Source organism: Delphinapterus leucas, chromosome 4, assembly GCF_059928025.1.
Source record: "Delphinapterus leucas isolate spDelLeu-1000000601 "Yukka" chromosome 4, BTC_Dleu_Yukka2, whole genome shotgun sequence".
Lineage (NCBI taxonomy): Eukaryota > Metazoa > Chordata > Mammalia > Artiodactyla > Monodontidae > Delphinapterus > Delphinapterus leucas.
The window spans coordinates 146,729,032-146,742,636 of NC_143132.1; the positions used below are offsets into that span (position 1 = coordinate 146,729,032).

General features: G+C 42.8%; 1 protein-coding gene across 6 annotated transcripts in view; it reads left to right on the plus strand.

Moving 5' to 3' along the window:
* The first annotated feature begins 2,458 nt into the window (after positions 1-2,458).
* Positions 2,459-13,605, plus strand: part of UBE2E2 (ubiquitin conjugating enzyme E2 E2) — a 349,817-nt gene continuing 338,670 nt past the window's right edge. For 2 of the 6 annotated variants that reach the window (XR_016393146.1, XM_089911202.1), the window contains exons 1-2: positions 2,461-2,627; positions 8,216-8,399. Coding sequence is in view for 4 of the 6 variants with exons in the window: in XM_089911202.1 (XP_089767328.1) it covers positions 8,224-8,399 (176 nt within the window). In the remaining 2 variants the exon portion in view is untranslated. Of the gene's footprint in view, positions 2,628-2,656; positions 2,838-8,215; positions 8,400-13,605 lie in introns of those variants that run through there. The other 4 variants (XR_016393147.1, XM_089911205.1, XM_089911204.1 and 1 more) reach the window with 4 other exon arrangements.

The following is a 13,605-nucleotide window of genomic DNA, read 5'->3' on the forward strand; positions in this document are numbered from 1 at the left end:
TATGTTATTTCCAATTTCTTATGATGCTCATGAAGAAAAATAAAGCAGAGAAGGGAGATAGGAGGCGCTGGGGGAGGGAAGCATGTTACAGAGATAGGAAACTGTTGGTTGAGAAATGTTTGGTGCGTTCCACACTAGCAAGGAGACCAGTGCAGCTGGAGGGAGAAAAGAGGGGGAAGTCATACAACGTGAGGTCAGAGGGGTCCTGCCTGGGGTGGCAGTCAAATCCTGTACTGGCATGTAGCCTTTGTAAGGTCTCTGGCTGTGGTTCTAGGATAAGAAGCCACCTGAGGTTTTGAAAAGAGGAGAGACCTATTCTAACCTGTGTTGTAAAGGATCACATATTCAACCTATATTGTGTGTAGGATGGGGGCTGGGGTGTGTGGGGAAGTGGATAGAGGAACTAGAAAGATCAGGTAAGAGGCTGTTGCTGAGAGATGATGGTGGCTTGGACCAGGGAATTAGCTGTGGGGAGGGAGATGGGAAGAAATGGATACTTTCAGGATATATTTTCGAAAGCAGAGTTAACAGAATTTGCTGAGGAATTGGATGTAGTGTGTAAAACAACGAGTCAATGATAGAAAAGCTCTAGGAGGAGATGTCATATCCCAACCACCTAGACAGTGCCTGGTACTCGACAAATATTCCTTGAATCAGTGAAAAGCATAACTGTGATTTGTATTATGATGCCCTTCTTAAACTCAGTGAATAGTATATAGCAGTTAAAACACCTACAGATAAATGAAGTCCTGTAGCAACTACAGTTTCAGCATTTGAGCAGTGAAGCCTTTTCCAATCCTTTCATAAAGTTAGAAGTTGCCATTTCTGCATCCCTGGCCCCCAGCTGCCAATGACCAGGACTGAAAAAGTCAACCTGGATAACTTTCTGTAACAGAAGAGTACTTTATTACAAAATAGTCATTGTGAACAAACAGAAACCAACAGGATATACACCTAAGAGTATACAAAAGAGTAGTTTATTTGGAGAAAAGCACAGAGACCCAGGAAATGGGGATTCTGTCATCTATCCTCACCAGACAGTTGCAAAACATACTGAAACACAGTCAATACAATGAGAATATTAATACACATGGATTTCATGAGGTAAAATAAGTTATGTAGACATTTAAGGCAGTCTATGAAATACTTTAATTTGGTCATATTCTAAGTATTAAAAAATACGATGCATTTTATGTCATCTTTACCTACTAATATATTGCACCATGTGTGAGAGAGAGGTGGCTGTATAATCAATGATAAGCCCAGGATATGGTAATTTCTAATCCTCCAGTACATATTTTAGAGCTTAAGGGTAACAGGGCCTGTTGATGTCCTTGACTGATACATAGAACAAACCCACGTTTTGCTCAGTGGTGATTCATGGAGCCTAGAAGCAATTTTCAGGGATGTTATAAAGTAATAGTCAATTCTTGAAGAAGGCATTTGATAAAAGATGTTCAGTTCTAGACATATGTACAGATCTCGACTTTCTCCTGTCCTCTGGGGTCTCATGGCTGCTTGAGTTGCAGAGGTGGGGGAAATTTTGTGGAAGCCGAGTTAGCATAGCAGACATAGGTTTTTCTTTTTTTTAATGGTTATCTGGGGTGAAGATGATAGCGGGACCTAATGTTTCCTCGGGTCGCCCACAGCACTGCTCCTGTTCTCATAACCCTTCAAGTGGACCTTAGGGCAGCATCCCACTCGCCCTGGGAGTGCTACCCCCCGAACCCCCCCCGTCCCCCCCCCCCCCCGCCCCGCGCGCCGCACTCTCTCCCCAGTATCCCAGGGATGAATGGTTGGAAGCTCTTGGCTCCCACATTCTGGGCCCTGAAGGCAGAAGGACCCTCGTGCTGCAATGTCGGGTTTAGAGACTGGCTTAGCCTAGGTGAACTTTCCAGGCCATAGCGAAGTTTTCCATCCTGGGTGCACGTGGACACCACGCGTCCGAGTTGCGGTTAGTGTGTCAACAGGGTCAGTCCAGTAGCCACTTCGAGAAAGCTTCGAGGCCAGTGTGAAGCCAGGGCCGCGGTGGCCGGGGGTAACACGCCGCCCCTGCTTCGCCTTAGGGCAACTCCCCCCTCCCCCCCCACCCCCGGCCAGTGTTTGCCTTTAACGCGCGTGCCCGTCAAGGTCCCCGCGTCCCCTCCCTCCGGCCCGCCCGGCAGCCTCTGTTTCCCCCCACCCACCCCGCTCCCGGTCCCGGCCGCTCCTTCTCCATGGGACGCCCCTCGCCCACTCCCGCCGCTGCCCGCTCCCGGCACCCGGCTGTCACTTCACTTTTCCGCGCCGCCTTCCAGCCTTCTCGCCCGGCCGCGGGGCCCCGCCGTGCGCGCGCCCGCCGCCGCCCCCTCGCGGCCGCGCGCCCGCGGAGGAGGGGCGGAGCGGGGAGGGGCAGGGAGGCGCGCGGTGCGGCGGGCCGACGTGGGACTCGCGCTCTCGCGGTCTCTCCCGGGCGGGCACGCGGGCACGCGCAGTCGCGGGCGCGCGCGCGGACGGCCGGGCGGCGGCGGCTCACGGAGGCGGTGGCTCCACTTTCCAGGACTCAGGGGCGGCCACAGCGACAGCCGCGGGCAGCAGCCTTGGGAGCCGGAGCTGGAACGGCCGGGGCGGCGGCGGCGGCGCCGGGGGTGAGTCCGGGCGGGCGCGGGCGCGGCGGGGACAGGCGTGGCCGGGCGGTCCGGTGCGCGGTGCGCGGGTCCGGGTTCGGTGACCGGACGGTCCGAGGGGACATCCCGTCACCGGGGCCTCCTCCGCGCCCCTTTCCCCCGCGTCTCCGCTGACTCCTCTCCCCGGGCTGGGGCTCGAGCCCGCGACCTGCGCGGACGCCCCTCCCTCAGGTACCCGTTGGGCCCCCGCCCCGACCCCCCGCTCCCCTCGGCGCCGCTCGCGACCCGGTTCCCTCCCCGCGCCCCGCGTGCCCCCGTCCCCGCGCCCCCTCCCGCGAGCCTCCTGCCCCGGTTTCTCGCCCTTTCCACCCCTCCCCCTCCTCCCCATCCACCCCTCCTCCTGCCTCTTCCCTCCCTGCCCATCCTCTACCCCCTTCCGTTCTCGGTTCCCCATCCCTCTCCAGCCGCATCCTGGAACTAAGTCTTTGCAAAAGTACAGGATAAATGTCACGGTGGAAAGTGCCCGGCTCGGTCTTCTGCTATTTTCACTAATTGCATAATTGCAGCACATGGTGTCTCTCCGGGCGAGTGCAGGGTCTGGCCCCCCCGGGGCCCGCCTGGAGACCCGGTGGGGTGTGTTTGTGTTTGCCCTGGTGTGGAGTGTGTGTTGTCCTGGTCTTTTGTGAAGCCCAGCGCTTGTCACAGTTTGGAGCCCAAGCCCATTTTTCTCCAACCTCTTCTCTGCAGCTCCCACTGGCCTGGTTCGAAACTGGATTCTCCCCCCGCCCTCCCCTTCTTCTCCCCCCTCCCTCTCTCTTCTCTCTTAGTGTTTTGATCCTTTTGCCCTTTACCATTTCTAATGAAGATAAAGCGTAGCTTCTTGTGTTTTTTTTCCCACGACCGACCAGAAATGTCCAATCCATCTTCCCTTAAGGAAATTAAGGCCGCTTTAGAAAGACCTCATCCTGTGCTCGGTGGCTGTTAGACCTATTTGCATGTCTTCAAGATTCATCGTTTTGCCTTGTGTATTCTTGAGCGTCTACTCAAATATTTCTATTTAAGAGTACAAAAGGAAATGCTAGGGTTTACCTTAAGAGTATCTTGCCTTTCAGAAAGATATTAAGTTCTTCTTAGTTTGTTGTTGTTGTTGTTGTTGCTTTAAAATCCCTGATTCCTAAAAATGTATGTTTCTGAATAGGTGGTAATTCAGTCTGGACCTTGGGAATCTAAATATTTGTGTTTACTCAGTTTGGATGCTCCTTGGCTGTTTAGAGTTTTGTATGTGGGCTGATGCCAATGACGGAGGGTTTTCATATAATGTCATAGCCCATTATAGAAAGGTGGTCCCCTCCAGGACATAGCACCTTTTCCTCAAAACTTGGGTGTTCCGCGATTATTTCGTGCATAAATATCTCTGCAGGTAAGTGCATAGCTGGCTATTGCTAGATATTCTGCATATAATATAAATTATTTTACATTTTAGAAAAGTTTGGAAACGTGAGTGGGAAGACAAATAGCAAGAAATCAGATGACAGAATTACGCGTTTTCCTGTTGTAAAAGCTCAAAGGAACATTTGCTTTTGCAGTTTTATACCGTGAGGTACACTTATAAGGCTTATCTGGACAGTAATCCGGATTTATGGAGTGACTATGGTTGTTTTTACGTTATCAGTAATATTTATAACCAAATCATTTCACTTTTATGGAACATGTGAGTTTCATTTTGGATGTTGCTAATTTCCAAGACTGTAATTTACAATATGGAGTACATTGCTAATACAGGTTTAGGTAATTTGTGTGTTGAAGAAAGAACGATATCTAAACTCTTAATATAACCCGTATTTGAGGAAAGTTCTACTCTACTATTTTATGTTTAGAAGCCAAGTTTTACTTTGAGTACAAAGCAAAAATTTAAGTATCTTAATATCTTTGAAACTATCATGGAAGAGTAGCTCTACGTGTATAATGGCGGGATTCAAGTTCATCTTCACTCTAGATAATTGGATCAAATTAGCTATTTAGGAATTAATGTTAATAGATGATTTTAAAGCGCTGATTTAGAAGATAACATTTAGAGAGTTTTAATTCAGGAAGTTTCATTCATTTGTACTTTAGAGAGACAAAACACCAGTCTTGTAACATTAAAATGCTTATAGACAGTTTTTTCTTCATAAAGATTAGTTGTCACTTAGTTTTTCCCCATACTTTTTGCATAAGCAGGCATTCAAAAACCAGCAGCTACAGAATTTCCCCTTACTCTTGATATTTGAAAAAGATATGAAAACTTTGTTTCCACAAGTTTCTATAGTGGTTATTCGTGGCCTTGAGCAAATTTATCATCTGTAGGTTAAGATTTGGACAAAATAAGGTATCTTAGGTCCAAAGTGGAAATAATCTTTTTTCCTTATTGTGAAACTGTAGAAATTATACATCTATTTGGGTATTTTAATAGTTCTCTAGTGAGACTAATTTTAGTCTTCTGATATTCTGGAGCAGTTTCTGAAATTTGGGTTTCAGATTATGGCTCAGATGATATCATTGAGTAGTCTTTTAAGTAATTATATATACTTGTGGCATTACTAGATATTATGTAGTTACACATAAATAAAATTATTAAGATGAACGTGTAGCTTTATAACTAATGTAATATACAACTGAATTTCTAGGCATAGTTTATTAAACTGAAGCTGGAGGTTCAGTAAAAAAGAATTTTACTTAGGTTTCCATATGTTTGTCATATAATGGATTGCTTCTGGTTTAAGACGTATAAAATAATTTCTCACTCATTTCACATATCTCAAAATATTGCCAGCAGAATTTTGCTGTGTCTGAGGGCCTTTCTCTGAGAATTATTCTCTTTCTTACTCGCATGCACGTCTGCTCTATCTAACATGCTTTTATATACATACTTGTAAGGTTTTAAACTTCTGATGTATTTTTTTTACTGAAAGAAGTAAGCTGAAAAAAGAAATCAGTGTTAAATCCAAGGGTGAGAATTTAAGTGAAATAGCAATGAAAGGAAAAAAAAGCAAGAAATATGTTAGGACTGTTAGAGCTAGATGTGAAACATACTGATATAAAATTTCAGGATTCTATTAAGTGACTTTAGTGCTCATAAAAGATGTCACGGCAGTGGAGACTCATGCTCTCCATTTACAGGGTAGAGAGAAAAGCAGTCAGGGTTCCCTGTGTGTTTCAGGATTCTATTAAGTGACTTTAGTGCTCATAAAAGATGTCACGGCTGTGGAGACTCATGCTCTCCATTTACAGGGTAGAGAGAAAAGCAGTCAGGGTTCCCTGTGTGTTTCAGAGCTGCATGGAGGAGGGGGCCGTTGAGGGTGAGAGGGTGGTGGTGCTGTGTTTGCGTGTTGTCTTATTGAAGACGTTCAGGAATTTCTGTTGACTCTTCACCCCCTGTACTTCCTGATTCCTCCGTTCTCTTGCAGTGCTTTTTGGTTTGTGTTACCATACAAATTTCAACCACTTAAAGGTCTGTATTAGGAAATCACTTTGATTTAGAGCAAGCTACAAGTTAAATCTTTGGTGATGATGAGTTTTAATCATTGTCAGCTAGCTATACATTTGGACCGATTATAGTAATAAAAAACAGTGCTTTATTTGAGGTGTCTCTCTTTTACGTATTGATTCTTATTCTCGATCTATCAAATACAGTTTTATTTCAAGTCCTGATTTGATTGAGAGTAACATAGTATCTTTTTCAAAAGGAATTTGTCCCATTTATCTGTGATTCTTAAAGGTATATTTTGTGTTGTTAATGTCACTTCTTTTTTTTTTAAATTAATTAATTAATTAATTTATTTGGCTGTGTTGGGTCTTCATTTCTGTGTGAGGGCTTTCTCTAGTTGCGGCGAGCGGGGGCCACTCTTCATTGCGGTGCGCGGGCCTCTCACTGTCGTGGCCTCTCTTGTTGCGGAGCACAAGCTCCAGATGCGCAGGCTCAGTAGTTGTGGCTCACGGACTCTACAGCGCAGGCTCAGTAGTTGTGGCGCATGGGCTTAGTTGCTCCGCGGCATGTGGGATCTTCCCAGACCAGGGCTCGAACCCGTGTCCGCTGCATCGGCAGGCAGATTCTCAACCACTGCGCCACCAGGGAAGCCCCTAATGTCACTTCTTAAAGGTAGTTTTGTTTTTTAAGGAAGAGGTACCTCAGAAGGTAGCTGCACCATCTCAAGTGGTTATGAGGTGACAGTAACATCGTTGAGAGTCTGGGTGTGGGTTTTGTCAGTTTGGTTTTGGACTTGTCAGTAAACTCTAACCTAGCTGGGTCACAAGGGATGTATTCATGGTGCTCAAACTCAGAAATTGATTATGATAGAATGACAGTTGTGAAGAGGACTGGCACTTTTTATGTGTTATCTAGGTTATAACAACTTACAGTACCTGTGTACCAAGGTATTGAGGAAATTGAGTTAGTAATCAGAGTTGCTTGTGGAGCATGAACTCAGGGCACAGGGAATTTGAAAGCCTTGAGGGATATTTCATCCAGACTGGGGCGGGGGGCGGGGAAGAACCCTTCATTGTTTCCATAAAGCCTTCATCTCCTGTGAAACGTGGTTGCTTGGTATATTGTTGGATCGGCGCTGGCACTGTGATACGGCTCAGTTTTTATCTAGAGTCATGGAGGCCTCTGTGTTCTTCTGTTATCACAAAGGTTACTTCAAACAATTGACTGGTTTAGAGGATTTAAACCTTAGACCAGCCCGGAGGATGTATTCATGTGATATTGGTGCGAAAGTGTGCCCCATTCCTCTGTTCTTGCGGCTGTTTTTACTAACCTCTGTTACAGCCCTTAGCAAGTTGGCTTACCCACTGGATCAGATTTCTCATGCTTGTGGGACCAAAGGGCCTAGCACAGTGCCTGGTGGGCAGTAGGCCCTCAGGTTTTTTTGGTTAACAGATTTATTGCCGTGTAATTCACATACTGTAAAATTCACTCTTTGAAAATGTGTAACTCAGTGGTTTTTAGAATATTTAGAGTTGTACAACATCAGCATTATCTAATTTAAGAACATTTCATCACCCCAAAGGGAAACTTTGCACCTATTAGCAGCCCTTTCCCATTCTTCCCTCACTCCCAGCCCCTGGCAGTCGCTTATTGACTTTTCTGTCTTTGTGGATTTACCTATTCTGGACGTTTCGTATAAATGGAATCATGCAGTTTGTGGTCCTTTGTGACTGGCTTCTTTCACTTAGCATAATGTTTTCAAAGTTCATCCATGTTGTAGCATGTACTTCATTCCTTTATGTGGCTGAGTAATAGTCCATCGTTTGGATGTACCACACTTTGTTTATCTGTTCGTCAGTTAGTGGACATTTGAGTTGTTTCCTCTTTTTGGTTCTATGAATAATGTTGCTGTGAGCATTCTGTGTATATATTTTGTATGTTTTCATTTCCCTCCTCAGTACACTTTGAATGGATGAAAGAAAAGTTTTGGCAACTCCCAAAGCTGTTTTGTAAAGTGACCAAGTCATTCATTTTATAGTGAGCTTTCCTTGGTTCGTCTAAGATTCACTGTCTCTCTCTTCTTGAGGTACCTTACTGCAGTCCTCCCACAACTGAATAAATGATTTTTAACTCTCTAATCCAGGATCTAAAATGTCCACTGAGGCACAAAGAGTTGATGACAGTCCAAGCACTAGTGGAGGAAGTTCTGATGGAGACCAACGTGAAAGTGTCCAGCAAGAGCCAGAAAGAGAGCAAGTTCAGCCCAAGAAAAAGGAGGGGAAAATATCCAGCAAAACAGCTGCTAAATTGTCAACTAGTGCTAAAAGGTACCTCAATTATTGTAACCTCTTTGGTTTTAGTATCAATTTATCATCTTAAGTTCTTTCTCTTGCATTTAGTCATTTATCTGGTATGTGGACCATGAAGTTCATGGACTTTTCTTTCTTCTTCAAGATTACTTCTTTTTCATGGTTTTAACTGTATGCAATATGAACTTTTTGGTATTTAAAGTCAGTTAAACAGCATGGCAGATTTATAAAGTACATATCCATAGCGTGTGTGTGTGTGTGCGTGTGTGTGCATGTGTGTGCGTGTGTGTGTGTTTATGTATTGTTAGGTGAGTATGTATAGGAAAATGCATGTAAAAGTGTGATGATTTGATTTATGGTTCCTTGACCATTAATATTTTATTCTGTTGAGTAGCAGAGAATAAAGAGTGGGAGGCCATTGAAATAGTTATTGGATGGTACTGTATTTCCTGCTACTCCCTGTTAGTAAAGTGAGAAATGCAGGAGTTTAGTCACAAATGCATCTTGGTTTCATCATATTAGGCAGTGGTTCAGTCCTGATGCAGATTTTCTTTTTCTCCGGAGGATAGCTGGGTCTGGAAGGAAGATATTTGAGGGATTCCCTATTGCCACATCAATCGCTTGTGATGATTGGCACGTCATTGGGCTCAGCAGACAGATCTGCTCTAATATTGTTACGTTACAGAATATCTCTTGGTAAATAATTTAAAGGTGAATTGAATTTAGTAGCATCTCGCCTGGTCCTGTGATGTACTGTTCTTGTTTTAATACCTTTTTAATATCAAATAGGAAGTGTAAAGAAAAGCAGTCTAAATTTTAGGCATAGTGGAATGTCTGAATGTTGAATGGTAGCTTTATTACTTTACTCGGTAGTATGAATTAGGGGGAACCCATCCCAAAGATTATAAACCATGTGGGCTAGTGGACCTTGTTTCTCTCTGGCCTAGTCAGTCCACAGGATTGGGAAGAACATTCTCAGGCCCCTGGCAGGACGTGACTTTCTAGGGAGAGGTGTTGGAGTGATGGTGCGCGGTGAGCCGCCTGCTCCAAGGGACTAGGGTACTCAGTTTCCCTTTTCCAGACGTGTGCTGCTGATCCCTGACGTCTGTTGAAAGACCTATGTGACAGTCAGGTAGCCTAGAACTTTAAACCTTCGAGCCTCTATACGCGAATATGCCAGCATGGGGAAAGGGTTCAGTTTGTTTCTGCTGTCACACCACAAATCCAGGAGGCCTCAGCTGGTGGACCTGGTGGCAACACAAAATGCCCTGCTGCGGAGAAGTGGGGGTGGAGTTAGAGCGGATAAGGAAGGTGGGGATGGAGAAAATAGGGCATTTAGATGAAGGAATGGAGGTGGGTGTGGGTGGGTAGGAGGTTCTCAAGTACAGATTCTGGCCCATGTAAATGGAGAAACTCTAATCAGTCAGTGTCTGATTGGCTCATAATAGCAGTTGGTATTACTGCACTGCTGAGAGTAAGAAGGGTCTTTTGAGTTGCTTCCTGGCTGAAAAAAATCCCTCCATTGACAGATATATTCTTGTGAATCTGTGGTTTTCAAACTGTGATTGATGACCTTCCTCTAGATGGTCTCTGGGTGGTTTTCGGGACAGTGTCTGAAGTGACTTAGTCATTTACTACTTGTTTTAAATATAAAAATGCTGCTTCACTGCTAATTTTTTAAGTAAAAAAACCCCCCAAAAACCCAACACAAAAAACTTAATTCTTCCCTTTTCCTTTTCCCCAATTTAGCTGATAGTGAAGTTAATTTTGTTCCCCCCACCGTCTCTGCTTAAGTTCTAACAACTGAGGAAAACATTGGGACTCATGAGTGCAGGGACTTAACATCTTTAATTCACCACAGTGCCTAACGTAATAGGGTCACGATAGTTTTTTACTGGCTGCCTTAGATCTTGAGTTTGTTGTAAGAGTTGGATCTTCTGTGGAGATTAGAGTCCCAGTACTAATGTGTTCAGAAGATCCAAGTTAGAGGCAGTTTCAAAATAAAATTCTGACTTGTTGTTATTGATAAATGATTTTTAATCAGATGAGACGTCTTTTCCAAATAGTGTCCTTTTGTGAGCCAGAGTTAATCATCTGGATCCGGGTTTGATTCTAGGTTCTGGCATTTAGTCTCTCTGTGATATTAGATGCATAATTTAACATTTCTAAACCTCAGCTTTATCTTCTGTAAAATGGGGATAATAAGGGTCCCATCCTCACAGCCAGTTAAAGTCTACTGTGATATTTCTCCAAGTCCATTTGATAAACTTTAGGAAAATGAGGTATATGTTAAACTCTGAGGACTTAATGCTGTTTGTTAAACTAGAAAAACTCAGATTTTTATAGTAACTCAAGAAAAGTACTTTGCACATAGATGTTCAATTGCGTAAAATGTGCTATAATTGTAGAATTAATAATTAGGTGTAGAAACATGTTTTCTTGAAAAAAAATTTCAGTTTTCAGGTATTACAGAAAAGTAATGTTGGATACAGAAAATATTAAATGGGAAATTTATTTATTTACTTATTTGGCCGTGCTCCACAGCTTGTGGGATCTTAGTTCCCTGACCAGCGATAGAACCTGGGCCTCAGCAGTGAAAGTGCAGAATCCTAACCACTGGACTGCCAGGGAATTCCTGGGAATTTTATTTAAACTATGGTAAAAATTAATTTCTGTCTTCTTCAGAGCTAAGAGGGAGATTTTAGTTACTTCTTTGATGCATTTTTGCTCCTCTTTGGCTTGAATTGGTTTCTTAAAAAATTGGCATGCTCTTATCACGGTCTGTTCTCTCGAAAACGTCTGTATCACTCTTGGTATATTTGCTATACTTCTAATTATATTGGTTTTGTATATATATATTTGTCTTATTTGTAGTTGGACTATGCCTGAAGTAACAAATTTTGATGATTTCATTAAATGGACTAGTCAATTCAATAAAACATCTATTTTGAGCTCTTCATTGAATTGACTGTACTGTCAATGTGAATTTTTAAAAATATTTATTTATCTATTATTTGGTTGCACTGAGTCTTAGTTTCGGCAGGTGGGCTCCTTGGTTGTGGCTCACGGGTTCCTTAGTTGTGGCATGCGAACTCTTAGTCGCGTATGCATGTGGGATCTAGTTCCCTGACCAGGGATGGAACCCGGGCCCCCTGCATTGGGAGCTCCGAGTCTTAACCACTGCGCCACCAGGGAAGTCCCTGTAAATGTGAATTTTAAATCACATTTATTGCATACTACCTTTGTTCAGAGTGGACATTGTGATTTTACTGGATACAATATAATACTGTCCTAGGGATGATACTTAGCTTTAGACTCTAAGTTTTTGTTAGGTTGAAAGGTTGATTTCAGTGTACATGTATTCCAATGTGAACTTTTATTATATGGGCTCATCTAAGTTTGTTTTCCACATAAGAATGAAGTAATACTCTTTATAGATAATCTTTCATAATTATTGTATTTTCTTGATTCTGAATGTGCATTTAAAAACTTTTTAATGTTCCTGAAATCAGGATGCATCTTACAGTTGACGCACACAATCATTAATTTAGGGTGTCTTAAAAATCAGTGGTCTTTTGGATTCACAGGTGCGTGGTATGTATCACCATTCAGAATTAAACTCTAGGTTTATTACTTGCAATGGCTCTGTGTTTTCTGGGTTAATTCAGAGACTACTTTGAGATTTAAAAAATTTTAGTAATTAGTTGCATGATGTTTTCTTCTTGAGAATGAGTTCATTTTGGAAGGTTTTGAGGAATGCAGATGGTAGGGGAATATAGAAAGTCATCTAAGTGGATGAAGGTTTTTTAAAATAATAACTGTTAAGCAAACACCTTTGCGAATCCCCATGTCATATATTCATGTCCTGCTTGGCCCTGAGTAAGTTACTGAATTTTCTTTAGCCTAAAATATGTTTGTGTTTTAAACATGTCAGTACCTATACACCGCTTCATTTTTCTGAACCATAAGTCCAATAAGTTGGTGTTAAAATGAATGTTTCATATTGCCTCCATTTTTGTCGTTTTGGTGCTGTTTTCTTCAGTCAAGGCTGAATGAATCATGATTGTGGCCCTCGTCCTCCAGTCCCCTTTCTTTTTAGCAGATGACAGTCACGTGCAATACTCTTACCATTCCTGGAACATTTAAGGTATTGGGTGAAGTCTTACAAACTGAAATTTAGTCTGCATTTTGCTTCTGACTTGACTCCGTAGCCATGTGCAGTCACTGGCTTCTGTATCATAACGACTAAGGAAGTGGCACTGCTGGACAGAAATTCGAGTTAGGCGATTGTCTAGTTGATTTATGTCTCAAGAAAGGATTTTGTCTTAAAAGTTCTGATAAGAGAGAGGAGAGGTCTTTTTGTTTATTTGACTTAGCAAGATAATTGCTTGTCTTTTCACCATACCAGCGTACAGTTACTAACCTTAGTTTCCTAAATGGGGACTGATAAAACGGTAATACTTAGAAAATTCTGTGAGATTTATTTAATTCACTTTTAATAGCCTAAGATCATCATGTAAAAGGTACACGGTAAGTGTGAATTATTGATACTTTTTCGTTTTTCATCACCCTAAGGGACAGTGCCTGAAATAGCTGCCTTCCTTACCCCGCGTGTCAAGACTGAGAAACTTAATACATACCATGATTACAACTTTTGAGATAGAATTGAATTGCTGTTATTGAAAACAGCAGGACATCTTGCAACCGTTTAAATAGCAATTCTTCGTATAATCTTTTCTGTCAGGAGAAATACAGCCATTCTTTGGTAGCAGTGGCTCCAGATATATTATAGTATATTGACTCACTGCTCAGAATTGTCAGGTTTATCAATTGCAAGTTTATAAATTGCCTTTTGTATTGAATAATTAGATTTAGAATTATAGATATCTGGAGGGGTTTCAAGTTCCATTATAGAATTATGTGACAAAATTATGACATCAATTTTTTAAACCAAAAGGGACAGTATAAGTATAAAGCAGGATGAGTTATTTGAAGATCCCAAAGAAGTTCTTTTATGTTAAAAATAGTTTTCTTTGACAGTTTAAGCATGCATACTCTTTTGAATGCCTGTTCTTTTGGTCCTCTTATTTTAAAAACGAAAGTATAGGGCTTCCCTGGTGGCGCAGTGGTTGAGAGTCCACCTGCTGAGGCAGGGGACACGGCTTCATGCCCCGGTCCGGGAAGATCCCACATGCCGCGGAGTGGCTGGGCCCGTGAGCCATGG